Consider the following 26,175-nt stretch of genomic DNA (forward strand, 5'->3'; position numbering starts at 1 on the left):
CTAAGCCTCTGAAGAAATAAAAATGCTTTGCTCTTTTTGGTGGTAGCATGTAGCAGAGCTGAGACTATGGGAATTTGCAGGTGGTGAGCACTTGCGAGCATCAAGCTTTCAGGAAGGAATGCATCTGTTGCTAGATTCCTTGTGATGAGAAGAAGGTTATGTAAAGATACTTTAGGAAACTCAGGTTCATTAACTGCTTTTTAAAGAACAGAACTCATTAGTTATTTGCCAAATGCAGAGTAATGCTACAGAAAAATATTTACCTTGATGATTTTTTAATCTACAGGAACTTACTGCAAGCTTTCCCTTTTGAGAAGGACTTCAAGGTAAGTTTTTATTCCCTGTTTGTTAAGTCTCATGAATAAAATGAAAATGTGTAAGGCCTATCTGTTGTGGTGTAAGTTAGAAAGTAAAATACAGTCTTGAATTTGCCATGTAAGTTGTCATGTATATGTGCATTGGATGTAAAACACACTTTCAGAATGTTTACAATTCTTTTCAAAGAATTTATATAATGAGCATGGATCCTCCATTTGAAAAATGAAGGCACTTATGAAAAATGATACTTCTACTGTCTCAAGAAAGCTTAGAGGAGTAATGGAATGAAACCAAGATGAGATCATTATTTTATGTCTGGAAAAATACATTAAACGAGTATCCTTCTACAATTTTAATTGCATGATAAAATCCTAGCTGCTATTTGAAGCACAGAAAAGTAAGTGCTACACAGCCATAAAATAAACATTTTCAATACAAGTTTTCATGCAGAAGCTGAAATCCAAACAAAACCCAAACTAGGAAATGTTCCTGATCCCATTGAATTAAATGGGAACTATGCCATCAATTCTAGTAGAAGTGTCCAGTCGGACATAGCTTTGGATGTCTAGTGACCTCTGTATCTAGTGAACACACATACGTGCCGAATGATATGCCATCATGGACTGCTGGTAAAACTGAGTATGTTTTATAGTCTGTTGCCCTTGCTTCTAAACCAGATCACAAACTTAAGTCAGCTGCAGCTGGTGAGTAATCCTTGCTATTAAAAGCACTATACCAATATAGTCACATCACACTTAGGGCAACTCGCTGCTGCACACACACATTCAAGTACCTATGAATCTGGTTTGCAGTTTTGTATCCTGTCATAGAAGCTTGTTCTGCCTATTTTCCTCTCCCCAACAACCTCCCTGATGTCTGAGAGCAGAGATTGGAGCACTGTTGAATTCTGTAAAATGAGACCACGAAAAGAAAAAAAGAATCACCATTTTAAACGTTAACCCAAGAAAGACCTCTTTGATAAAGTGATGGTAATCAGAGAGAAACACTTCTCTCTGGGGAACGGCTTATTCAGGCTGCTCCGGGGACCTTTGGTTATACAAGATCCTTTTTGTTTTCTTCCAGAAACGAGTTTAATGCAGCTCGACAGAAAAGAGATCTCTTAACAACAGAGGTAGGTTATACCTCCGAAAGAGTGGGGAATTCCTCCCCCTGTTCTGCTCGGGGGCTTTGCTGTTGTGACAATGGGGCCTTTGTAACAAGCAAGGCCACGGTAACAGGAGGACGGTGAGCAGGAGCCACTGTTCCCTACCTGCTGCCTCCAGCCGAGGCCCATGGCCTCACGCATTCATTCAGTCCTGACGAAAGCTTGCTGAATTACCAATCCTTACAGAACAGCTGATGCACACCATGGGAAATAACACCACTGCTCTTCTGCTTTTTGTGAAGGTGAACAGAAAACCCCAGAAAGCTGTTAGTGTTCAATGAAAAACAGTTGTGTTCACACTGAGATCTGTTAGCTCAAGCTCCAGAGGTGAAGCAGGATTCACAGAAAGAAGAGTTTCTAACAGGTGGAAGTTTAAATGATCTGTTTTGCTCAGTTGTGCAGCTGAAGGCTTGTGTATACCTGAGAGGGCTAGCATGGGAGTACAGAAATGTAACTTCTTGTAATACTCAGAGAGTGAGTTAAAAAAAACCATGGCCAAGAGGAACTATTTAAGCAGAAGGACAAAGCTTCGTAAAACAAAAGGATTTAAAATAGCCATGAAGAACTGTAGTGGAAAATATCTAACTATCAAGCACTTTATGCTGGTAAACTTTTTAGTCTAGTGGGGGCAAAAACCTCGGAGTGCTTGTCATGTGAGACTTGTTCAGTCCCCGGAAGGATTGACGTGACACGACAAACTGCAACAACAGAGCTCTGGGTCAGAACCCAGGACTTCCTTACAGTCCCCTGCCCCCCTGTTCCTCCATGGGACAGGATGTAGATCAGGCAGATCTGTCTCCTCTTTGTTTGGGATGAGCTGAAATGAAGCTCTGAAGAGTCTTTAGTGGGATGTGAAATCCATCACCACTGAAGTGGCTACAATCAAATCATCGGAGAGTATTGCAGGGCATGAGTTATGGGAATCTGGGGAAGGAGGGATACTGCATCTCCACACTCTCCAACTCTTTTTATTTTACTGAAGTGAAAAGGGCAGGATGCTTCTCAGGACCCTCACTCTTCCTCCCAGGTATAAACACAGATCTCCCCAATAGAGCTCTGTTGGTCCATCGGCACTGATGAATCAGAGGGCATGGAGAGAAGGCCAGTGGTGACCTCAGTATACTGCTGTATAGTTCTCTGTTCCCCTAAACCACGCTTCCCCTCCTCACAAGTGCAGCAGTCACTAACTTTCCTGTTGGTTCAGGCTGCCAGTTTGTCCAAAGTACGTGAGGTTGTGCCATGTGCTGAAACAACCTGCCAAGCCCTAACCCAACCCTTCTGTAAGGCCCTGGGCTTGTATTGGTGAATCCATAAAGCACAAATACCCTAATTTGGCTTTTATGTTTCTCTGATAGGTTCGAGCTGCATCTCCTCAGTCACACCTAAATGGAACCTTGACGTGGAGCCCACCAAGAGGTCAGTGCAACTCTCCCTGGGTGGAGATGCTACTGAACACTGTCCTCCTACCCACTTCCTGTTTTGCCATGGGCTTTGTCCCCTACAAAGCCCCAATCTATCTCATTATCTCATTTCATCCTCATTACACTGCAGAAATTTCCTGTTGAAAATGTACTTCCAAAATAATGCTGTCAACATTGTAAATATTTCTATCTAGGATTATAATTTCATCCTGGGAAGGAAAGCAACTATCTGCAAACTTGAAACTTGAAAAACTCTTTTTCCTCCACTTCTGGGGAGCTCTGATTTAGACCATCCTCAGTGAATAGTTAGTAGACAGTAAGGTCTTAACTTTCAAACAGGCTACAAAACTCTTTTATTAAACTGCTTTTACAAACAATAATTATAACACAAAACATGTCATTCCCATGGAATCTTATATTTCTGGCTTCAATCACCTCTTCAGCAGAAATAACGTTTTACAATTTCTTAGCATGTAGTGAGAAATACTTTTAACCAGTTTTGTCTCTGCTATATATTATAGACTGTTAGTAAGCTGAATATACCCTTAGCTTCAATGCCTATGAGGGAGGGGCTGAACATATGTATGAGTTGGGCTGAATTCAGTCAATTAAAATAATCTTCATCCTGTGTATTTCTAGATCGGGAGGACTGGGATTTGGTTTCTTTACATGGGAACTTGACCTTTTGTTTGCTGGGAGGAGACTGACCTTTTGCTCTTTTGTTAGTGTACAAATCTTAGGCTAAAAGAGGGAGAACTTTGTCTTTTAACCAAGGAACACAAAGTATAAAATTAAGTAAATGTTAAAAAGAAAGTGTTGTTGGCTATTTTTCTTAGCTAATATGGATGCTCACGATTTTAGAACAAACATCTAATGCGAGTCTCAACCTATCTGAAAAATACTATATCTACTAAAAGGTTGCTGTGCTTGCTGACAGGCTTGTGTCCTCAAAAGTGCCTTAATGGAGCAGGATGTACAGAGGCAGGTGACTGTGATTGTCAGTTCTTTCAAGCTAAAGGAAGCAGGTGCCAAATTGGTAAGTCTGGGGCCAAAGTATAAATAAAATTTTGTGTTCAAGTGATATATAAGGGGAAGGTTTTAAAGACAGTATAGTCAACATAATTTTTGTGATTCCTTTTGTAGTAGCAGATCTTCATTCCACTAGAAGACATCCCACTAGAAGACAAGAGAACTGAAACGATATTAGGTGTTAGGGAAATATATAGAGCAGCATCACAAATGCCTAGGTTATAGCATCTGGACTGTGATGAGTCATAGATACCACAACAGATAGATCACTGTCTAATGTATCAGCACCACCTTTTCTAGTTAACTAACTACACAACTGATAGAAAGATGGAGTGACTTACTGAAAATAAAATAACTGACTTGTTAAGTGCACTAGTTTCTGGAATCTCTTATATCAAGAATCATCCCAGCTCTTCAATAGTCCTTTGCATCTACTTAGAATTAAAATGTCATCACTGAAGTGAATCCAAAATTTCCAATGATTGTGTGGGACTAAAACTGCATTCTAAAGATTTGTTTTTAAGAATGTTTTATTAAATAAATCAGGTTATCTTTCATCCTTGTTATTCCTTTTGTTCATAACTCCTACTTCCTTTCCAACCTTGTACTTCTGTAGATGTCTTTGCCACCTGTACATTTTTTATTACTGCACTTGTTGTAAACTCAGTGTGTTTTCTGCAGTTCCTAACAATGGTAAGGACCGAGATGGGATTTGCAAATCATGGGGACAATATCATTTTGAAACGTTTGATGGCATCTACTACTACTTTCCGGGAAATTGCTCATATATTTTTGCAAAAGATTGCGGTGCTCCAGAACCACATTACACTGTTTGGGTAAGTGGGTGAGCATATGTTAGAAATACACACTGAGTATTCCTATATTTCATAAGTAAAGTAGCAAGAGAGACAATAAACAGATCAAACTGCTGCATTACATACAAAACTATGCTGCTGGAAAATGTCTAAACATGTGTGCAGTAACTCAAAACACTGACGAAATAATAATCAACAGAGTCAGTATATTAAAAATAGTATTTCATACTCCCTCTATGCTAAAAAAGGATCTCAGCTCTCTCCTCTCTGGGAAATCCCATGTAGCAAATTGGGACTTAAAGCGGGCCTTGGAAGCTTCAGTAAACTTTAGCTGTCAGATTGCAGAATATATTGAATCGCTAAGTGAAGTTCAAACAGCTTTCACCTTCTTGGTGGCTGGGCAGCCAAGTGTAGCAGGCCCCGAGCTGCAGTCACTGGCATAGTAGGATGGATGGATAGCTGCCTCCCCCAGCCCATGGAAAAGTCTGTTTCCCTGGGGATTTGTGTTCTAATTTTGGCTTACCTCTGCGTCATGCAGGGAAGTTTAACAGCTCAGAAGCCTTTATCCTGACCTATGTAAGGGAGGCACTCTTTTTAGAGATCTCTTCAAATTGCTGAGTACCCACAGCTAATGAGTTTGAGATCAGGGAGAATGCTATGCTACCTATGCTACTTCTGAAACAAAGTGACTGTGTGGAGAGGACATAAGCTCATTATGCCATTTTTTTTTTTTCTAGGCCAGGTTTACAGAGAAACCGTTTTTCAATACTAGCAACATTTTCTATGTCTTTAATTATGACTTTCTTGGTACATGTGAAATCCTTAGTGCTTTTACTGGCTTGGTTTATTTCACTCAAAGAAACATTAACTGTTTTTTATTTGCAGCATTAAGTGTCAGCCTAGGAAGATTAGTGTATATGTAAGCACTGTATTTGTTTACCAATAGATCTTCTCTGAAAAAGTGAGAGTGCTGGTTTCTAATTACAGCCCCTATTACTACGTTGGCAAAGTGTTTCACAGTTACTCATCTATTTAGCTTCACAGCACTGTCAAGAAAACTGACAACACAACTCCCATCTTTCTCCAAAAAAAACTGTCACATAAGGTCATAGTAGTGTTTAGCTGGTTAGAGCATATGAATAGTCAGTCAGAATAAATCTGAGCCAACAGTTTTCATGTCCTGAGAGCTCACCCTGGCCAGCAAAAGCCATAATATCTCTGGGGACAAGGATGTTCCTGCACTACAGGAGTCATGTTCTGCAATGCTGATGGCTGGGATAGCAGTGGAATCCCAATTGCAAAGGTAGCAAGTCATGGATGTCACATACTGCCCATAGCCTTGAGACCCACTATTTTTGCAGGTCTCTCCCTGGTTGAGAACCACTTGCTGTGCTCAAATTGAGGAGCTGATGTGAGAGTTGAGCCAATACCCTGGCTCAGGAACCTATCTGTGTATGATGGGGACAGTCAGATTTCAGAAGAGCTTTCCATTTCCACTGATGGTCCTGGAAAACCAATGAAAAACAGATTTTAACAATGCACTTAAGTTAGATGCCTGCAATAATCTGTGGGAACTTTCTTAAATCTTAACAAATCCTGAGTGCTTTAGTAAGGCATGCTCTAGTTCTGCTGGTGCCAGTCTCGGTTGGCAGGGAGAATGCAGGCTTTGGGCTGAGGTTTAGTATCTCATAGTAGTCCCCTCCAGACCTGTACTGAGTTGTAGAAATATTTTAGTGTGTATAACAAGCTTCTACACTGGCAGTGATAAGCTAGCTTACTACAATATCTGTGTGTGAAGTTCATCTGTGTAAGATACCTGAGTATTTCTTTCAGTGTTTAAGCCATTACCTTGTGATACTTCCTGCTGTTAAACACTTGCTGTTTCTCAGCAGTATTGGTTAGTGCAAAAATTCTAGTTTTGCATATTTTTGTAACAATGACTTCTTTACAATTTAAATATTTTTATCTAAAGCTCTTTGGTGACTAACATACAGAAAAGTAAATTATCATATGTGTGTTTATGAAAACTTGCATGAAATTACTGATGACAAACACTTATTCTAATTGTGCATACATTCTTTCCCTTGAAGGTTCATAACAGTCCTCACTGTCATGGTTCTGTGTATTCTTGTCAGAGGTCAATCAGCTTGTTTTTTTCAAACCAAGAAGAAATAACTATTTCAGGACATGAAGTAAGAAAGGAAGGAAACAGGTAAGTGTTCTAATGGTCATTTAAAAATGTTTTATTGCAGAAATTCTGGAGTTCAAGAAGTCAGTGCTTTTTATGTCAAACAGGGAACATAATTTACTACGTATTTTTACTGACCCCTGGCTATTCTGAATTGGGACTGACAAGAGAGGGAGGATGAATTGTGTCCATGTAATACCTGAATGAGCATTCACTCCCTACATGACCTAGATAGTACAAGACTATCCTAAGTATTTTTTTGCTGTTTGATAAAGTACAGCAAATTTCAAAGACTTGAGTTATTCTTTCATAACGTGATAGAAGGTATGTATTTGGATGTAATAATGCTATAGACTTTAGCATCTGAGGATGATGACTATAGTACTATCAGTCTATTCACCCCAACAGAAGCAGTTTTGGAAGATTAGGATTAAATTATGCTACATTATTACTGTGCAGTGGTTTTTGCCCAAGGAAGGAGGGTATCTGATGTAGTCATCAAGCTACTCTCAATGATATTTGGAAAGTCATGGTGGTCAGGTTAGGTCCCTGGTGACAAGAAAAAAGGCGATAATAACGCCTGTTTTTAAGAAGGGTAGAAAGGATGACCCAGGGAAGAGTCACTGATATCATCTATCTGGACTTCACTATGGCCTTTTACATGGTACCCCATAATGTCCTTCTCTCCAAATACATGGATTTGAAGGGTGGACTGTTCAGTGGACAAAGAACTGGTTGTGAGAGCATGCCCAGAAAATGGTGTTCAATGGCTCAATGTCCAGATGGATAATAATAATGAGAGGTATCTTTCAGGGGCCTGTACTAGGACTGGTGGTCTTTAACATCTTGATGCATGACATTGACAGTGGGATCAAGCATACCCTCAGCAAGACTATGGATGATACCAAATTGTGTGGTGCAGTCAGCATGCCTGAGAGATGGGATGATATTGAGGGAGACCCAGACTGGCTTGAGCAGTGGGTCCAGGTGAACCTCATACAGTTCAACAAATCCAGTTGCCAGGTCTTGCACCTAGATTGTGGATAGAAACTTTTGTCCTACTCATAACCCCCACTATCACTACAAACTTGGGGCTGTAAGGATAGAGCACAGCTCTGCCAAAAGGGATGTGGTGATGCTGGTGGATGGCAAGCTAGACACGAGCTGGTGATGTGCCCTTGCAGCCCAGAAAGCCACCTGTGTCCTGGGCTGCATCAAAAGAAGTGTGACCAGCAGGGGAAGGGAGGTGATCTGGCCCCTCTGCTCTGTGGGAGTACTACGTCCAGATATGGTTTCAAATCAGAAGAGGGGAGATTTAGATTTGATGTTAGAAAAAGTTTTCTATAGTAATGATAATGAGGCACTGGAACAGGTTGCCAATGGAGGTGGGGGAAGCCTCATCCTTGGAGACGTTCAAGGTCAGGCTGGATGGGGCTCTGAGCAAACTGATCTACCTGTGGATGTCCCTGTTCATTGCAGAGGAGTTGGACTAGATGACCATTAGTTGTTCCTCCCAACTAAAAACTATATGATTCTATGATATATAATTTTTGTTCAAGAGTATCTTCTGTACTGTAAAATCCTCTATTTGCGTTCAGCAAACCTGATGATTGATCCTGTGCCCAGAAGGACTGCTAGTGCTCACCATACCAGGAGCACTGATAGTAATGTCACAGAGCTGCTTATGCAAAACAGGGTGCTTATGAAGTAATGTATTCTTCTATGTGCCTGTGCTGAACTTTGAAAATGAATATATATTATTCTTTCAGAGTTACCATCAGAACAGCTGATACTTGTATACACCAGAAAAGCATTCACTTGTAATGGTCAATACAGACAAGAATAGATAGCAAAGAATAGATAGTAAAAACATGACAAAGAACTGAAGTGACTGTATAAACATGGGGGAAAAAAGGGTGTATAGAGTTAGATGATGATGTTCTCTGTGTATTTTTCCTACTACTAACCTTGTTTCATCTGTGATCTTTGAAGTAAGCTGTTTATTTTTTCAGATTAATGTTGCCACAGACAGTTGGAAATGTTTTCTTTGAGAGATTGGCTGACTATATTCTGGTGAAAACCACCTTTGGTTTTTCTCTTGCTTGGGATGGAAACTCTGGTATTTATATTAAGCTGACAGAAGATCATCACGGAAAACCATGTGGCCTTTGTGGAAATTTTAATGGTGATAAATCTGATGACCTGATACTGCAAAATAGTAAGTAAATAGCTAGGAAATACACTCTTACCTCATGTAAGCAGCTCCATGTTCACTTGAAATCTATTATGCAGGAAAAGAAAGTCCTCATTTCAATAGAAAATAGAATATGTGCTCTATTCTTCATTGCCAGTTAAGGGAAAAAATCCCAATTCAAGAAACTATTCATGTGTATGCTTAAGCCTTTTCTTGCTCAGCAAAGAACTTGGTGTATATTTATCTTAGCTGGTGGAAGTGCCTTGAAATAATAAATAAATAAGCAAATGCTTGTGGTTTTCTCTATGTTCAAGAATGGAGGAAGGAGTGAAAAGCCAAAATATTAATATTTGGAAAAAACACTGTGTTGAGTCATTTGTTTACATTGCCATAAAAATATGAGCTGAAATATTTACATTTAAAAGCATTTTCCAGAAAGTTCCTCATATCTCTCTGTTGGTATGTTGCATCAAGGGCCTCCTAGAACCCTGTATGGTGAATTGCCTCATCTGAGTAAGAAGTGACTTCCTGAGTTGGTAGATTATTCTGTAATCATTGTAATTCTAAATAGTTGTGCTTTCTAGAAACTTTTGTCCTACTCATAACCAATGTGAAGAAAGAGCAAACATAGGAATTCAGTCTGATAAAAATAAAGATAGAACTGTTTTACCATTGATTGCTGAGAGAATCAAATCCCATGACCCTACATTTTGTCAAGTCACAAAGGTTATCTCACTGTAACTTTTTTTCCCCTGCTCTGTTTTGCTCCATTCATTATGGCTGATAGGCAGGAGGTGTTTGACATTTTGAATGATGGAAAACGCAGTCTACATGTCTTTGCACTGTTTAAAAAATCTGCCCAATATTAATTCCTAGTATTTCTTTTGTCATGAAAGAAGTGGGTTCACTGTTTCATACCTAAATGGTAATTCAGAAGAGATAATGAATTCACACGAATTCTTTAAAAGTAATTATTTCTCAGCATTTTTAAATGTGTTCTCTGTTATAAATGCCTTCAAGTATGACAGCTCTTTGTTTAACTTCAGAGCTACATGTTTTTTCCACTGTCATTTCTTCTGGCACTTCTCTTTGTCAGAAGTGACAGTATTATTGTAGTGTACAATCCAGAGCACTGTGAATTACTTCAGACTTGAACCAGTTGTATGGTAACCTTGGTACCTTGGCTATGTGCAATGCAATATGTTCTGCTGTCTTCACATGAAGAGACTACTAAATTGAAATTGCTTCTAAGCTGCAACTTTTTTCTAAATGTTTCAATTTCTGGAATCAGTTAGGATGATGATTTGTCTCCCCTGACTGTACTATTCCCACATTACTGTAAAGGCAGTTCTTACATCTATCCTGAATCTGACAGAGTCTGAATGCCCTGTTTGCATTGTCTTACATAACGAAGCTGTGGAGTCTCAATTTCAAAGCATAGTTTAAAAAATCAACTCCTTCATCTTTCATACCATCTTTATATTGCCTTAATGCATGGGACTCCATTTGTGCGTAAAACCATTTTAAGGGCAGTGATTTTGTATAGTGGGATTTTTTTAAGACTTAGAATGTTTTTTTCAAGACACATCAAAATGAGAATAAAATCACTTTAATGTTTCTGCAGAACCAGGTTTGTATTGACAAGTTTACTTCTAGATGAAAAGCAGCCTTTTAAGTTTGGGAAGGGTTTTCAGAATTCTGTCAGAAAAGGAGAAAAGTTTTAACTCTCCTTGGCTCTTAAGTAAACTAGCTTGGTTTAGCTTTGTTTATCTGTGCAGATCCAAGTACATATATCTGATCATTTTGTTTTTGGACTTCCCACATTCCAGAGTGTCAAACTGTGTATATCTTGTGCTGAAGGAAGTTGAATTAAGTTTTGCTGTTCTATGAATTAAAAAAAAAAAAAAAGAAAGAAAAAAAAAGTTAAAAAAAGGAAAAAAAGAAAGAAAAAAAGAAAAAGAAGCAAGTAATTTCATTCCAATATTCTATCTCCTAACCAATGTGTAGTTAACAATTACATAGATACATAGATATTAATTATGATTCTTTAAAATGGAGACAGTAAACTCACTCTAGCATACTTAAGAACATAAAGAAAATGTAATACATTGTTCTTGCTGCAAAAATATGGGAATTTTGGGTTTGTTCCTTTACCACAACCTTCTTGAATGTTCTTATGTGTCTGTTGCCATGACTTCCAATCACGCATCTCATTCATTCATTCTCCCATCCTCATGCTGTTAGGAGAATTGGGCAAGTATTGTGTTTGTCATAGGGGTTTTCTGCAGCAGGGGAAAGAGAATGAGATAACAGTGCTAACTGACCACTGTGAAACATGATGAAAATCTTAAACTGTTTTAAAGAAATGTATTTTTTCTTAAGCATTCAGTGTGTTACAGTAGTTCTTATTTGTATATTTATTATAAAAGTGTCATTAATTGTATTTAAAAAGAATATTTGCCTCATACATATGTATATATTTTTTCATCTAAATGTGTTATAAATATTGGCTAATGTTAAAAAGGAAAAATCAGCTTTTTTTAAACTCTACCTACTCTATGCATACCTACATCTGAAGTAACACATGTTTTTAAACACATTCAAAAATTTCCAAGACATCTTTTCAGCTTGTGCTGACAGTCTTTCTTCTGGGTGCTCTTATCATACAGGAGGTGAATATACAGAAGACATTGCTGAATTTGGAAATAGCTGGGCTGTGCAAATCTCAGATGGTGCAGCTTGTGTACCTACTGCCTTAGATTTTTCCAGTCCTTGCTCAGCTAATGCAGAATCCACTGAGGTAAATTAATCTTGCAGTAATTATTTTTATTATTATCATTACTTTAAATCTTCCCTGCCTTGTGATAGTACAAGAATCTAGTAATATGAACGGTATAGAAAAAAAAATCTCAACAGCATTGAGGCTTTGAAAAGATTCAGGTCAGGGCTGTTGCTAGAGAATGTCCAAAGATCTTCAATTTATCATAAAAGTACAAGTATTCCAATAGGATGTGCCAAGTGGTAAAGGTCTGCTGGTAGAGCTCTTTGTTGAGTTTCCAGTTCTGGCATCATACAGCTCATTCTGTTGGAAATTATGAAATACTGCAGAATACTGTGCTCAGCTCCTGGATTGACATGAAATACATTTATGGTCATTTTGCAATCTGCCATGCCAAGTAGCTTAGGAGCAGTATGTAATCAAGCCACTGTAGTTAGAGAGAACAAATTTTAGAAAGAATAGTAGAGAACACATAATAAATGGAGACTTGAGATTCTCAAGCTTTAATGGGAGTATGAAGGACCCTAGATTAGATCATCAAAGCTAAAAATAATTATGCTTGTTCAGAAAGAATTTTCTAACTATTGTTTACTGATTTTCCTTAATACACAGGATATATTCTTCAAGTGCCAAATATTCCTACAATTTCCTTTTCTCAGCTGTCACGAGAGCATAGATCCATATTCTTATATTTCTAGCTGTATGAATGATCTCTGCAGGTAAGAATGGAGTTCTTGTTTACTTTGATGCATGAAATGAATATATTCTTTTCTGAGGCAAGAACTGAGCAGTACTGAGTGAAGTTAGTAGGAACTAAATAAGTTCAAAATGGAAGAGATGGTGTTTCTTTCAGTGGGTGCTTTACTGTGGAGGTACAGGACACATAACCTGTGTCTCAGCTAAGAGAGTTTGGTTGCTAAATATCTACATGAATTCAAGGGAAGACTAGACAAACACATGGGAGAGAAGGTCTTATGACTAAGAAGCAATTGTCATAAATAACAGGAACTGTGCCAGGTACTATTATAACCTCAGACTGTCATCAATTTAATCAAAAGCATACAGAAAGGTTCACAAGACTAAAAGCAAGAATCACGCAGTAGTATCCATTACAACTTGTTAGTTCATTTTCAATGAATGTTGAGTTTTGTTATTCCATCAAGTGAATATGGAAGAATTTGAGTTTGTAAGCAAGTTCTCTAAGTGTTTCTTCTGCAGTTGATGCTCTGTACATTAATTCCACTAAGAGAAGAGCTGAGCTGCCTCTGCATAGTCTCAGTGTAACTCAGGAGCTTATTGTGCCTTTTCCTCAGTCAAAAGAAGAATAACGAAAAGCAAATTTTAAGATGCGATATTTAGTGTCATGGTGTTAAGGAGTAAAAGAAGCATAATGAGAAGCAAATTTTCAAATGTGATATTGTCAGTGTTACGACATTAAGGAGGTTTTGATTTTTGTTGAAATGGACATGTGTGCTGAATGTGAATTGTGTGAATGTTAAAAACCTTGAAGGAAGTTTCTGTGTCTGAGGACCTAATTAATTTAGGCTTATTTTGCTTATAAGAGGTCTCTTCTTGTGGCTTAGTGTCAGTTTATAAAGGGGGGCCATTTCATATGCCAAGTATTCTTTCTATTAAGACCCATTTAATTGGATTAGATAAAGAGAACTGGGAGAAACTGATCACTGTAACAAGGAATATAGCGGTGTTTGATTTAGTAACAGATGTGCTGAAAGCAGAATACAAATGCAATTTAATATATTCTCAAGACCATTAATTTTGGAAGCTTGATCTTTTGTGCTGAAAGACAAACTCAGCTAATCTGTCCTGATCATGCTTATAACAGAAATGTCTTATTATGACTAGTTCATTTTGGCATCAGGTCCTTCATGGAGAGTGATAGGAATTGTTGGGTTTTCACAGTAAAACAAATGGTAGTATTTTGCCGTATGTAACTTACATCTGGGTAAAATCTGAGGTTACTTAAATACTGATGAATATCTCTTTACTTGACTCTGGCAGAAATGGATTATCCAGCTTCTTCTCTATAGATTAATATAGAGATAATGGCTTTGCCCAAGATTGCACTGTAACTCTCTGAACTTGTCTACAGTATTTGATAGATAATGCTTCTAATGCTAAGAAGCAAGGTCAGAAGTCTAACAACAGGGTTCTACTCACCTAAGTTCAAGGACTGAGTTTGAGTTAGAAACCTGAACTTGATAAAGGACATTTGGTCCAAGTATCAGTGTAGGTGAGAGTTCCCATACCAGGCAGGAAGGAGAGGGTAAAGACATGGATCTTGTTATTATCATAAAATCACAGAATGGTTTGGGTTGCAAAGGACCTTCAAGATCATGTAGTTCCAACCTCCTGGCAGGAACAACTCCTACTAGATCCTGTTGCTAGAATATCCATCCAGCCTGGCCTTGAACACATCTGGTGTGGGAGTGTCCTCTGTGGGCAACTGTTCAATTGCATTCTTGACCTCTAATGCTGAACTACATTGTTGCCTTTCTGGGCAATTGTTGAATTGTATTGTTGAACTGTCCATTGTCTTAATGACAAGGTTATGTTTTTCTTTCACCATCCTCTAGGACAGCAGCATCAGCTGAGTGAAGTATTCTGAGCAGTCTTCCATGGCATTGATTTGTAGGGGGGATTTAAGTTTTGTGATTACTCCCTTGTTTTATCATTTCAGGGTGGATGATGATGAAACATACTGCAGAGCGGTGACAGAGTATGCTAGAGCATGTTCCCATGCTGGGTCCCCTGTGCGTGACTGGAGGGATGATTTTCCTGCTTGTAGTAAGACTCTTCATTAATGCATACTGTATGATATTTGAAATACCACCAGATATCCTTTTCAAGTAATTCCATTTTAACAACATTTGTTGCTACAGGACTCAAACCTTACACTGAAGTAGATCAGCCAGCTTCATTACTGACAGAGAACAAAGAAGTCAATGACTTGCTTGAGGATTATTTTAATTCCATTGAGATCTCATGTAGATACATACCAAATTCACATTTGTGCAGATTGCTTTGAAGCTTCATGTAAGTTGATCATATTCCACAAGGAAGAAAAAACATCTGTGGGGATCTGATATCGTCACTGTTTCCAGCTGACCTTTCAGCCTCTACCAGCTTTATAACAGAATGAATAAAGGGAATGCAGATCCTTCTCATCATCACTGCTGCCTATCAATTGTAGTTCAGTCACATGCAAAGAAATTTGAACTAATTGAGATATGAGCACATGTTCCCATGTTACAGGAGCTATAACTTGTAGTGGAGAGGTGATAGAAGAATTTGATAAACAGGCTTAAATAGTGATGAGAGATTCACTGCAGTTCATCAGTTAGAACCTCTTCAAACAATCCATTCTACCTAATCTTGATAATCACCTACACCAGAAGTGTTTCACAACTATTTATTCAGTGAGATAAGACTTCTCCTGAATGGAAAGAGAAATTGCACAAAAGCACAATGTAATGTGCTCTTTTTCTAGCTGAGAAGTGTGAAGACAGCTTTGTACACCGTGATTGTATCAGCTGTTGTCCACCAACTTGCACCTTTGAAAAAGATTGTCTTGGCAGCAACCTGCACTGCTTAGATGGATGTTACTGTCCGGATGGTGAGTACTGTTAATTTTACGTGAAAAATATTTGCGAAGTTGATATCCAGCACTGTAATAAAGTTGTCTAAATAAACTGTGCTTAAAGTTAAAAGCCAGAGAATAGGAATAGTTTTAGTTGTTTCAGTTTTTGGTTTTCTAACTGTGATTCTGCTTTTTATTGTGTTCTAAATATTTACAGAGAATATTATGGCATAGAGTAAAATATCATTTAAAATCCAGGGCCATCACTAATGCTGTCTACAATGAAGCACAGCATAGGTTTAATCAACTTTATTAGAATTATTTCTGAAGCAAAAGAGGTTTTGTTTGAACAGAATATATCATACACTCTGTTCAAGAAATCTTCCTGCGATCTGGACTAAATGAAAATTAGGAACTGGTCAATGAGCAGCCCAATCATGAAAGGGCTATATATTATATAATATCAAAACCATTTTGGTTTTGGGTCTGTAGAAGCTTACGTACTTTAGGCAAACATTTTTCGTAAAACAACCTTTCAGAATGAAAACTGCTGTGAGAGAGCTAAAGCATTGAACTCTCTGAACATTCTGCAGTCACTAGGTGATACTTGTCCCCAGCTGCCTTCTGACAGATTTGAATGTTTGAGTAAGATGGGGCAACCACAGTCTATTAACTTTTCTTTTATCTCAAATGTTAACTTCCTCCCCTATAGGTCTCATTATGGAAAATGGAACTTGTATCTCCGTGTCAAATTGTCCTTGTATTTATCATGGAACTGCCTTCCCTGTAGGCTCAAAAATTGAGCAAGAATGTAGTAATTGGTATGTGAAAGCCTCACATATGTGTTTCCTCTATCTGTTACTGTTTCCTGTGGTTAGTTTAACATCATAGCCGTGCTCAAGTGTCAAAGAATAGTTGATATTTATGCTTTATGGTCAGGGCTTTGTGTATTACCAAAATCCACAGTTCTACAGAAACAGTGAATTCAAGATCTGTTAATTAGTTCATAGCTCCTATCGTGATAAATATTGGAACACTGAATTTCTGTATTTTGTGATTTTTCTTTTTAGTGTTTGTACTGGTGGCATTTGGAACTGTACTGATCACGATTGCCCAGGTATCTGTATTTCATGATTTCTTTCCTTTCCTCTGTGAACACAGGGGATACGCTTTTCCAAAGACAACAGACTCAAATGTGATCCAAGGGTTTGGGATGCTATTTTAAGAAGAAAGATTTAGCTCATGAATATCCAGTAGCAATTGGACAGCTGAAGCAAAACTGTTAACTGCCTGATTGTACTTGCCTTGCTTTTTCCTATTTCTTTCCCTTTCCAACATGTTACATTCACACATTTTATTCTACTTCCTACTTATATGCTTTGGGATGTGTATCTAATTCCACAGATAGCTGCTGCACTGTCTGTGCAGTGGGCTGTGGAAAAGATTCTCCTCACTTCTAGATGCAGTTGTAATGCAGAGAATAGGAGCATCATTCTGTTGCTCAGAGTGCTCTGTTTTCATCCTTGTAGCAACAGTTCATGTCTGGATCTTTCTCTTTAAAGATCATGCTCTTTAAAGATCAAGATAATGAGTTGCTGAGACAAACAAATCACCAGGTAGTGAAACCTGACAGTTGACAGTTGTGTACATTAAACAAAATCATACTATGAAACTTGTGAAAGAGATTTTTATTTTTTAATGAATTAAAGAATCTCCTATGACTGAGTTAGCAAACAAAGCTTAGTTTAGGTACTAGAAAAAATCTTAAGAAGGTGGATCTGTAGAATGAAATGTTGTCACTGAGTACCAACCCACATGCATCTTGTATGTGCATGCAGGGGGTCAGTTCTGACTATGCTAGTCTTGTCCTAAGGAATGAATGCCTGTTAGCAGTAGGAGTGGGTCAGGTGTGCTCCCACAGATTGCCTCCTGCTGCAGTTCAGCCAAAAGGAATCTAGCTTATGTGCTTTGGTGTGACTTCACAAACTGAACCAAAGTGCAGTAAGTGGGGATCTGCTGGAGACTTACTGCAACAGTGGTCTCCTGATCTGAACTAAAACAAGAATGTAGAGGCACCCCGAGGACAGACAATGGGTATCTGCTTACCTGGAGTTTAGGACAACCCACATGTTCAAGCATAGCAGTTTCATGCCTGCAGCAACAAGCAGTGCTGTAGTACCAGTGAGGGAGGAGAAAGAAGCTGGCTCTCTCTTTCAGACCTAGCCATGCCAAAAGATGATGAGGAAGATTACAGGAGACTTCAGAGCTGTAACACAGAGAAAGCTTTTCCATGTATTCTAGGGAATCAGTGACTCACATCTCAGCCTAGATAGAACCAAAGCTACACATTGGTGTGTGAAAAATGAGATGGCATACAATGGAAAGATGTGTATGTAACGTATTTCAATTTCAAATGCTGTAACAGGTAAAAAAAACTAAGGCTCTAAGGGGAGAATTATTATTTTTTATTGTATTATATTTCTCATTTACAGAACAACAACACATTAAATGAACATTCATATTTAACTTTTTTTCTCTCAAGCTGAGTGCTCCGTCACAGGTAACTCCCATTTCACAACATTTGATGGACGTCATTTTACTTTTCTTGGAATTTGCCAGTACATTTTAGTGAAAGGCACTGGAAAGAACAAATTCACAATCACTTTACAGAAAGCACCTTGTGGACATGTAAGTCATGCTTTCATTGAACATGCATAACAGAAGTGTATATGTGCTTCAGATATTTTTGCATAGGTGCTACTGTAGAATATCAGGTTATGTTAACAGAAAAATATTGTGAATTGAAATCTATTGACAGCTTTTTTTTCTTTTTTAAAGTGGCTGTATTGCTACATGTTTTATAGTTCTTTATAAAATCTGTTGCAACTTTAGAAGGATTAAATCTGAGGAGTTATTCATCTCTGCGTATTAAATGAGTGTATATATTGACAGTCATACAATCATAGAATTATAAAATCATTAAGGTCTACCATATCCCTAAGAGCCACATCTGCATGTTTGTTGAACACCTCTAGAGACACCATGTCCCTGGGCAGCCTGTTCCAGTGTTTGACTACTTAATAGCCAACCTAAACCTTCCCTAGTGCAAATTTAGTCCGCTACCTTTTGTTACTTTTGTTTTGTTGTTTCTGTCACTAGTAACCTGGGAGAAGAGACCAACCTCCAGCCACCTTTCAGATGGCTGTAGCAAGCATTATGGTCTCCCCTGAGCCTCCTCTTCTCCAGACAAAATAATCCCTCAACCACTCCTCATAAGAACTTGTGCTCCAAACCCTTCACCAACTTCATTACTCATCTTGGACTTCAATGTCTTTCTTGTAGAGAGGGGCCCAAAACTGAAAACAGCATCTGAGGTGCAGCTTCACCAGTGCTATATACACGGGGACAATCCATAGATTTCCCTAGTCCTGCTGGCTATGCTATTTTTTATACAAGCCACAGTACCATCAGCCTTCTTGGACACCTGGACACACTGCTGGCTCTTGTTCAACCAGCTGGTGACCATGACACCCTGATGTTTTATCACAGCACAGCTTTCCATTCACTTTGCCCCAAGCTTGTAGCATTCCATGGGCTTACTGTAATCAAAGCGTGGGACCAAGTGCTTGGTCTTTTTGAACCTCATACAATTGGCCTCAGTCCATTGATCCAGCCCATCCAGATTCTTCTGTAGGGCCTACCTACCCTCAAGTAGGTTAATACTTCCTCCGAGTTTGGTGTCATCTGCAAACTTACTAAAGGGATTAAGGAATCCCTTTATCCAGATTATTAATAAAATCATGGGACTGTGTGCAGGTGTCTCAAGCTTTAGAAAAGCTTTTGCTGGCAGCATTTGACCAACAACACACAATTAAGAGTTGTTTTTTTTTTTTTTTTCTTCATAATTTTAGATGTGTATTTGTTATATTTTAGCATATTTAATTTGGGGCTCAGACTGTGCCTCACAGGAGCCCATGTGTTGGTACCTCTGCACCTTTGCTTTTCTTTATGTCTCTTCTTCCTCATAAGTGATGAGACTCCTATGTTTTGCATTTCAAGTGGCCTCAAGGATGACAGAGTTGGTCATGTAGTCACTGAGAGACAGTGATGCTGCTGAAAGTGACCTCTAGTTACAGCTCTAGGCAGTCTGAAAAATTTCCATGTAAAAACACAAAGACCCAGAAGAATTTAAGATGTTTGACATCAGTTGGTTATATTTCAGCTCTGGTCCTATATCTAGGTTCATAAATTTTGCCTGGATAGCACTTTGAAATAATGGATGTTGGTTTTTATGTCACCTCTTTTTGATAGTCACATGTTTACAAATCATTTTAGTCTATTTCTAGAGAAATTAAATTCTTTTGGCTGGAGTCAGAGATGATGAACGACATTTCAAGTGTGCAGTAGTTTCTTTCCACTTCATTGCTACATTTGGGCTCTGACTTTGGGAATCCAGTATCAATACTTGGAGATTTCTATCTGCTACTGCTTGACTGCTGTAATAGCTAAAATGAATTCACCTAACTCTTATATGCAAAAGCAGCATTTTTCTTTTTCACATTTAATTTTGGATACTCCATTTAATGTTTTGAGTAGTGGTTTGCACTTGAATTACCTGATGACAGTATTTCCTTTCTATACAACTGTTTTCTTTCTTGTTTGTTTGCTTTTGCTTTCCATGCTAATATTGTCTTTGTGATCCTTATGATGGTGAAATTTGTTTCTGCTTAGAACTTTGACCATGCCTGCATTGAGTCTATAACACTAGTTCTCGAAGATGATGTGAGCAAACAAGTAACTCTCACAAGATACGGTCAAGTCCAAACTGGTCCTAACCAAGGTTTTAACATTAATGGTAAGAAAATACATGGAGTAGAGACTTAGTTGGGTTTGCATTTCTCTGTTTATAAGCTCCAAAGCATTTTAATTATATCTGTCTTGTGAAATTATTCTTCCAGCTGGTGAAATGAGTCCCTCATTACACCCTTCTTTCTTTGCATTTCTTATCTTCCTAAGTGCATAGGAATTCCACTCATCTGTTTTCCTCTGTTTAGGGGAGAGGGAGGAAGACAGAGGTGAAGAGGCTGAAGGTGAAGGCTATTGATGTTCAGATCAAACTTAACAGATGTTTTCTGTAATAAATTACATGGAATAGAGTCCATGCACTCAAAGGATCTTTGCCACTTTTAGTCTTGACTTGTGAGTTCAGGAAGGTTACATCACAATTTTTATAAGGCTAGTAAGAAATAGACCTTGAAAGGAAGCTACAAAATCAAGCTCTGAAATTGGAAATGATAAAGCAATGTTTCATCTCTCTCTAGTGATTATTCAAAGTAATACATTCTCACTGGATTTTTAGTCTTTTCTCTAATAGTAAAGTAGTATTTCACCATTCCTTTCTGAGCCCCTGGCAATCTGGAGCTTAGGGAATCCTGAGTTTGTGACTGCAGCTAGTTTTTTTCTTCACTGGAACTTTCTAGACATAGTTTTGCTTTTGTCATTTGCAGCTTCCTAAAGCAGAGCTTCACAGCTCAGTTTTAATTATGTTGAAAGTTCTGCTTCATACTTTTGCTGGTAATTTCATTTTATATCTTTTGAATCAGTCCCTACTGATCTTCTCTCATCAGAGTATACAACTAATATCATCTATGACAAATATTTTGGTGTAGTGTTCTTGATAATGGGTTTATCTATTAAGCCTTATCAGCTTACAATGTTTTGAAGCTTACATGAGCATTTTATCTTCACTGTTTGTGTATCTGTATGTGTATAGAGGCTGAGAGTGAAGACAGACCTGATTAAAGTCTGCAGCTGCAAGTAGACCAACAGTGAATGCTGTGACTGTGAAATTTCCATTTCATTTCATCATGTATTTGGTGGGAAGGAAAGCTGGGAATTAGCTAGGACCTTAGTTCACATACAGTGCAGGGAAGGAGATATACCGATGTCATATCAATAGTAGTAAGAGAACCTTCTATTTGAAGATAACAATGAACTTTACAGACATCTATTAATTAATCTTTTAACATCAATGGGGGCTAAGAAACAAGTCCTATCTTATTGTGTCTTCTCACTGCTAGAGTCATGCTGTTATGTCATGCGTGTGTTATATTTTTGTAAAGAGGAAAGAAAGAAGAAATATAAATGGTCTCTGGATAACTCACTGATACAGAATGGTGAGACTTTTCTGTTGACAATAGTTTCAGTACATGATTTGTGTTGGTAAAGAAAAAGATCTGTGGTCTTATAATTTTAGATGGAAAATTTGTGAGGTTATTTGGCTACATAGGTTATGTGTGCCCCGGTGGCGCAGTGGTAGGAATGCCGCCTTGCAGCACCAGGGCCAGGGTTCGAATCCCCCTGTGGCGCAAGTGGTAGAAGTGCCGCTCTGCTACACAGAGGCTCGAATCCCGGGAGTTGGACTCGATGATCTCTAAGGTCCCTTCCAACCTGCACGAGACTATTATCAATTATCTATTATTATCAAATAGTGCAAAATCTGTCATTTTATTTTTGAGTTTTCAAAATGTGTTTTAATTAAAGGATAAATGGAAAAAATGTCGAAGTTTCAATGACTGCTTTTTCTTTTGCTACTTGCAGGAGCTATTGAAATTCAGAATATATCTTCTTTGTTTGTTCAACTAAAAACTACTTTTGGTTTGAAGATACTGTTTGCAAAAGATGGAGAGAGAATCTATGTTCAAGTTGACATCAACTGGAAGAGAAGGACATTGGGACTATGTGGAACTTACAATGGGAATTTAAGAGATGATTTTCTGTAAGCTGCATACAGTATATTTAAACTGTGTTTAATAACAAGTGAAAAGTCTTGTTGAACCTGATATTTTCATTTCATCAATTTGTTTGTTACTAAACTAATCAATTTAGAATCTCTTGGTTAAAACTTCAACCACTTAAATGTGGAACTCATAAATTTTGATAAGTCATTCTAAACTGTTTAATGTATTGACTATAGGACCACAGTATTCTTTGCACTCTTTTTCCTCCCTACTGCTCCATCATCTTCAGAGCAAATAAATGAGCACTGAAAAATGAATGGATGAGAATCCACATCCTTACCTAATTGAGTTAGTGGGAAAATGTAATTCTTAACCACAGGAATAGTTTAACTAGAAGGGTACACTTTCCTTGTTCTTTGACTTCATTTCCTCCAAAGTTCTTCAAGCTATTATATCTTGAAACTTTTCTAGCAATAATAAATAATTTAGTGAAAAACAGCATCAAAATGCAACCTTCTAGAATACTGTAATAAGCTAACACATTAGATTTTTATAGTCCATAACAAAGACCAGATTGTTCTCTCATTAATGCCTCCTCAAACTGATTTCGTTAATTGCATTAAGTGTAAGGGATCACAGACTTCGAGTGTTAAGAGTATTTTTGCATGAATAAAATATGGAGGAAAAAGCTTCACACGCTCTCTGTACTTTTGTACCTCACAGACAGAATTACTGTGACATGTTGATTATTTATGCATCTAAGGCTTTTTGATTTACCTGTGTCTTCATGTGTGTAGTTCAGAAGGTCATCAGAATGTTTGCAGTGTTGATATTTTCTTTTTCAGTTCTCCAGCAGGGATGATAGAAGGGACCCCGCAACTTCATGCCAATGCATGGAAGGTTTCCTCAGCTTGTTCTGTGCCTGTCAATGTTCCTGTTGTTGATCCCTGCAACATTAATCAGCAAAATAGTATGTTTTCATATGGAATTATTTGCATCATTTTGTTATGGGATTTTTTTCTCTGTGAATGAGTTTCATATCGTCATTAATTATGCTTATACTTTAGATTTATATGCACACTCTTTATTTTCTTCTCATATCTTAGTAAAGACATTTTAGTTCCTACTCATTCAGTGTGGAAACTAAAATAATTTAGGTGAACATTTAATGCTTTGCATGCTGGCTACAAGTCTTACATTGTGCTGTCATGAATATGTAAAGAATGTTAAGCAGAACACCCTCCCTGTAGTCTTGCAAATTCTTCTAGCTAAGAGGACTGAATAATATTTTTACTGCTTGAAAGTACATGGGACAAAGTCTCTCCTAGACGGCGTTCGGATCAGAAGTCCTGTGTGTGTCTTCTCTGTGATTATCTAAACTTTATTTTAATGCTTTTTTATCCTCCATCTGTGCTCTCCCCCATAAACCAAATTCTTGACTAAAGATTTATTTTTGGCTTGTTGACATGCCCAAGTTTTTGTTCAACTTTCACTGTCTCCCTTTCTCTGCGTTGCTATTCTTTTCAATTAATGAAGACAATGAGCAGAGATTGGTTGCCAACTCTGGCAGAATTTTTAATGTTTCAGAAACAAGGATGTGGGATTTGGCCATGCTTAGAGCCTGTGGGAGTGAGCCCAGAATAACCGTAAACTTTTGAGAATCTGGCCCATTATAAGGCTTTTTGTGTCTTCAGCATTGGCTATCTTCTAAAACAGTACATCTCAGCCAAGTTAGCTCTCTCCAAGATACTTCATGATTTTCCTTCAGATTTGTGTTTCCTCAGTGATGATGGAGTTTGACATGTACGTAAGCTGATTAGAGCAGGAGGATAAGCTAGATGGCTTTTTGGGGTCTCTTCTACCCTTCATTTTCCTGTGATTCTTGAAAAAACATTCCTTGGCTGTGTGGTGCTGTTCCATGGCACCACCTGCGCTGAGCCAGCACAATCAAGATTTCAGGCCTGTTGTGTTCTGAACCTCATGAAACTGGGAAATAAATCTTTACTTTTCACTTATTTTGTCAGGCTATTTTTCAATCAAGTCATGTTTACTTCTTGAATCTTGTTTAATGATAACTCCTGAAACACTTGAGTCAGCATGTATATGTGGAAATGAAGAGAGATGGGATGGGCTACAGATGCTTTTCAGCAGCAAAATTGGCTTAAATATGATTCACACTACAGTGCCCCTGAGATATTCCACCAGAGTGGTAGAAGGAAGGTCTGTTGGTACTAGAGGGTCTATTACCAGCTTGGGGCTTGCACACCCTTGAGCTTCAGTTTGTAATGCTTGCTGAGTTGGCATACCAGTAATAATATGGCCATTACCAATTTCAAAGCTAAATGAAACATTAAGTGGGAAGAAACAATATTCCAAGCTTTGGAGTACTTTTCTAACTGTTTTGAAATACATTGGTTTTCCATTTATGTTTCCCATATTAGTATAGAAAGGCAAAACTGTTTTTTTTTTGTTTGTTTGTTTTTGTTTTTTGTTGCTGTTGTTTGCTTTTGTTATTGTTATTTTAAATAGAGTTTGTTTTTGAGTGGGTTGCTTATAACAATAGTTTTAAACCATAAAACTTTCAAGAAATGTGTTGTATAGAAATTCTTGCTGCTCAACTAATCAATTGTATTTGTGTTTATGTCTGCGCTATTCAAGTATTTGCTATATTAACGTGGATCTGTAAAAAACAATGTCACTTTCTCTTAGTTGGATATGCAGCTTACTGTGATATCATCAATGAAGAAGTCTTTGCTCCCTGTCATGCCTACATCAGTCCAGGATTATACTACCAAATGTGTCGCTTTGATGCTTGCAAATGTGGCAGCAGCTGTATGTGTAACTCTCTTGCACACTATGCTTACGTCTGTGGCAAGCATGGCATTGTTGTGGACTTCAGATCTCATATTTCTTACTGTGGTGAGTGATGTCTCCAGAATGGAAACTTTTTAAAAAACATGTAAAATTTTAGAGATGTAATTGGCTTAACAGAATGCAGCCATTAATGTCTCTTTCGTGGAAGCTAGAGTTGTGCTAAGGTCGAACAACATGCTCAGAGGAGAATGCTAGTAGCCTTTATGTTAGACATATGAGTCATATGGAAGCCCACATTAGGTTACAGTGGTCAGCATGGCTATAGCTAGTGCTAACAGCATCATGGGGCAACAGAATCAAGGCTGTTCCCCAAGGGAAGGTGATACAGGTTGGAAGGGGCTCTCTGGGGCATGCAGAGCAGAGTGAGCAGGGGTATGACAAACAGGACATAGCATATGTGGTACAGCAGGGACTAAAATAGGGAATTTCTAGATTATAGGGTAATGCCTTAATTTTGACTGGACAATTTTTCCTCTCTTGAAAGTCTGAATCTGGAGATAAATAAACACACACCACTCACACATTTATGCAGAAGCAGAAAATAGACCCTGCCTACATCCAGCTAAGGATTTTTTCTAACATTAAGGCCATTATGAACATTTTTAATTTTGGAAATGAGTAGAACAGTAGATTTTTGTCATGTATTTTAACTCATTCCAGAACAGCAAAAGATCATTTTGCATTGCTGCCTTGATCTCCTACGATATATTGTCTTGTTTTTTTGTCTTTCATGTTTTGACAATATGTTGTTTGCTCTTCCATCTCCCTCTCTCTTTCCTCCAGCTGTGATGTGTCACAGTGGTATGCTTTATCATCAGTGCTCTTCTTTTTGTAAACACTCCTGTGCTTCGCTTTCTATGGCAAATATCTGTGGTGATGACTGTGCGGAAGGCTGTAATTGTCCTGATGGGAAATACTTCGAAGAGTCAGTCAACTTTTGTGTGTCAATGTAAGTCATCTGAAAATAGAATACAAGTATAGGCACATCTTTCCAGCAAGGCTGAAAATTGTTTTTCTGCTATTTCCCTCAATATGTAGACTACACTTCAGAGAA

General features: G+C 38.0%; 1 protein-coding gene across 1 annotated transcript in view; it reads left to right on the forward strand.

The window, feature by feature from the left end:
• OTOGL (otogelin like) overlaps nucleotides 1–26,175 on the forward strand; it is a 94,703-nt gene that overhangs the window by 899 nt on the left and 67,629 nt on the right. Inside the window, exons 2-20 of the mRNA XM_015857310.1 lie at nucleotides 287–326; nucleotides 1,402–1,450; nucleotides 2,839–2,899; nucleotides 3,842–3,940; nucleotides 4,615–4,769; nucleotides 6,839–6,960; nucleotides 8,949–9,154; nucleotides 11,800–11,930; nucleotides 12,522–12,628; nucleotides 14,608–14,714; nucleotides 15,418–15,543; nucleotides 16,220–16,328; nucleotides 16,578–16,624; nucleotides 18,050–18,195; nucleotides 20,239–20,362; nucleotides 22,108–22,285; nucleotides 23,093–23,217; nucleotides 24,957–25,166; nucleotides 25,905–26,070. Of these exons, the coding sequence (XP_015712796.1) occupies nucleotides 287–326; nucleotides 1,402–1,450; nucleotides 2,839–2,899; nucleotides 3,842–3,940; nucleotides 4,615–4,769; nucleotides 6,839–6,960; nucleotides 8,949–9,154; nucleotides 11,800–11,930; nucleotides 12,522–12,628; nucleotides 14,608–14,714; nucleotides 15,418–15,543; nucleotides 16,220–16,328; nucleotides 16,578–16,624; nucleotides 18,050–18,195; nucleotides 20,239–20,362; nucleotides 22,108–22,285; nucleotides 23,093–23,217; nucleotides 24,957–25,166; nucleotides 25,905–26,070 (2,308 nt within the window). The remainder of the gene's footprint in view (nucleotides 1–286; nucleotides 327–1,401; nucleotides 1,451–2,838; nucleotides 2,900–3,841; nucleotides 3,941–4,614; nucleotides 4,770–6,838; nucleotides 6,961–8,948; nucleotides 9,155–11,799; nucleotides 11,931–12,521; nucleotides 12,629–14,607; nucleotides 14,715–15,417; nucleotides 15,544–16,219; nucleotides 16,329–16,577; nucleotides 16,625–18,049; nucleotides 18,196–20,238; nucleotides 20,363–22,107; nucleotides 22,286–23,092; nucleotides 23,218–24,956; nucleotides 25,167–25,904; nucleotides 26,071–26,175) is intronic.

This window comes from Coturnix japonica, chromosome 1, assembly GCF_001577835.2.
Source record: "Coturnix japonica isolate 7356 chromosome 1, Coturnix japonica 2.1, whole genome shotgun sequence".
Classification (NCBI taxonomy): domain Eukaryota; kingdom Metazoa; phylum Chordata; class Aves; order Galliformes; family Phasianidae; genus Coturnix; species Coturnix japonica.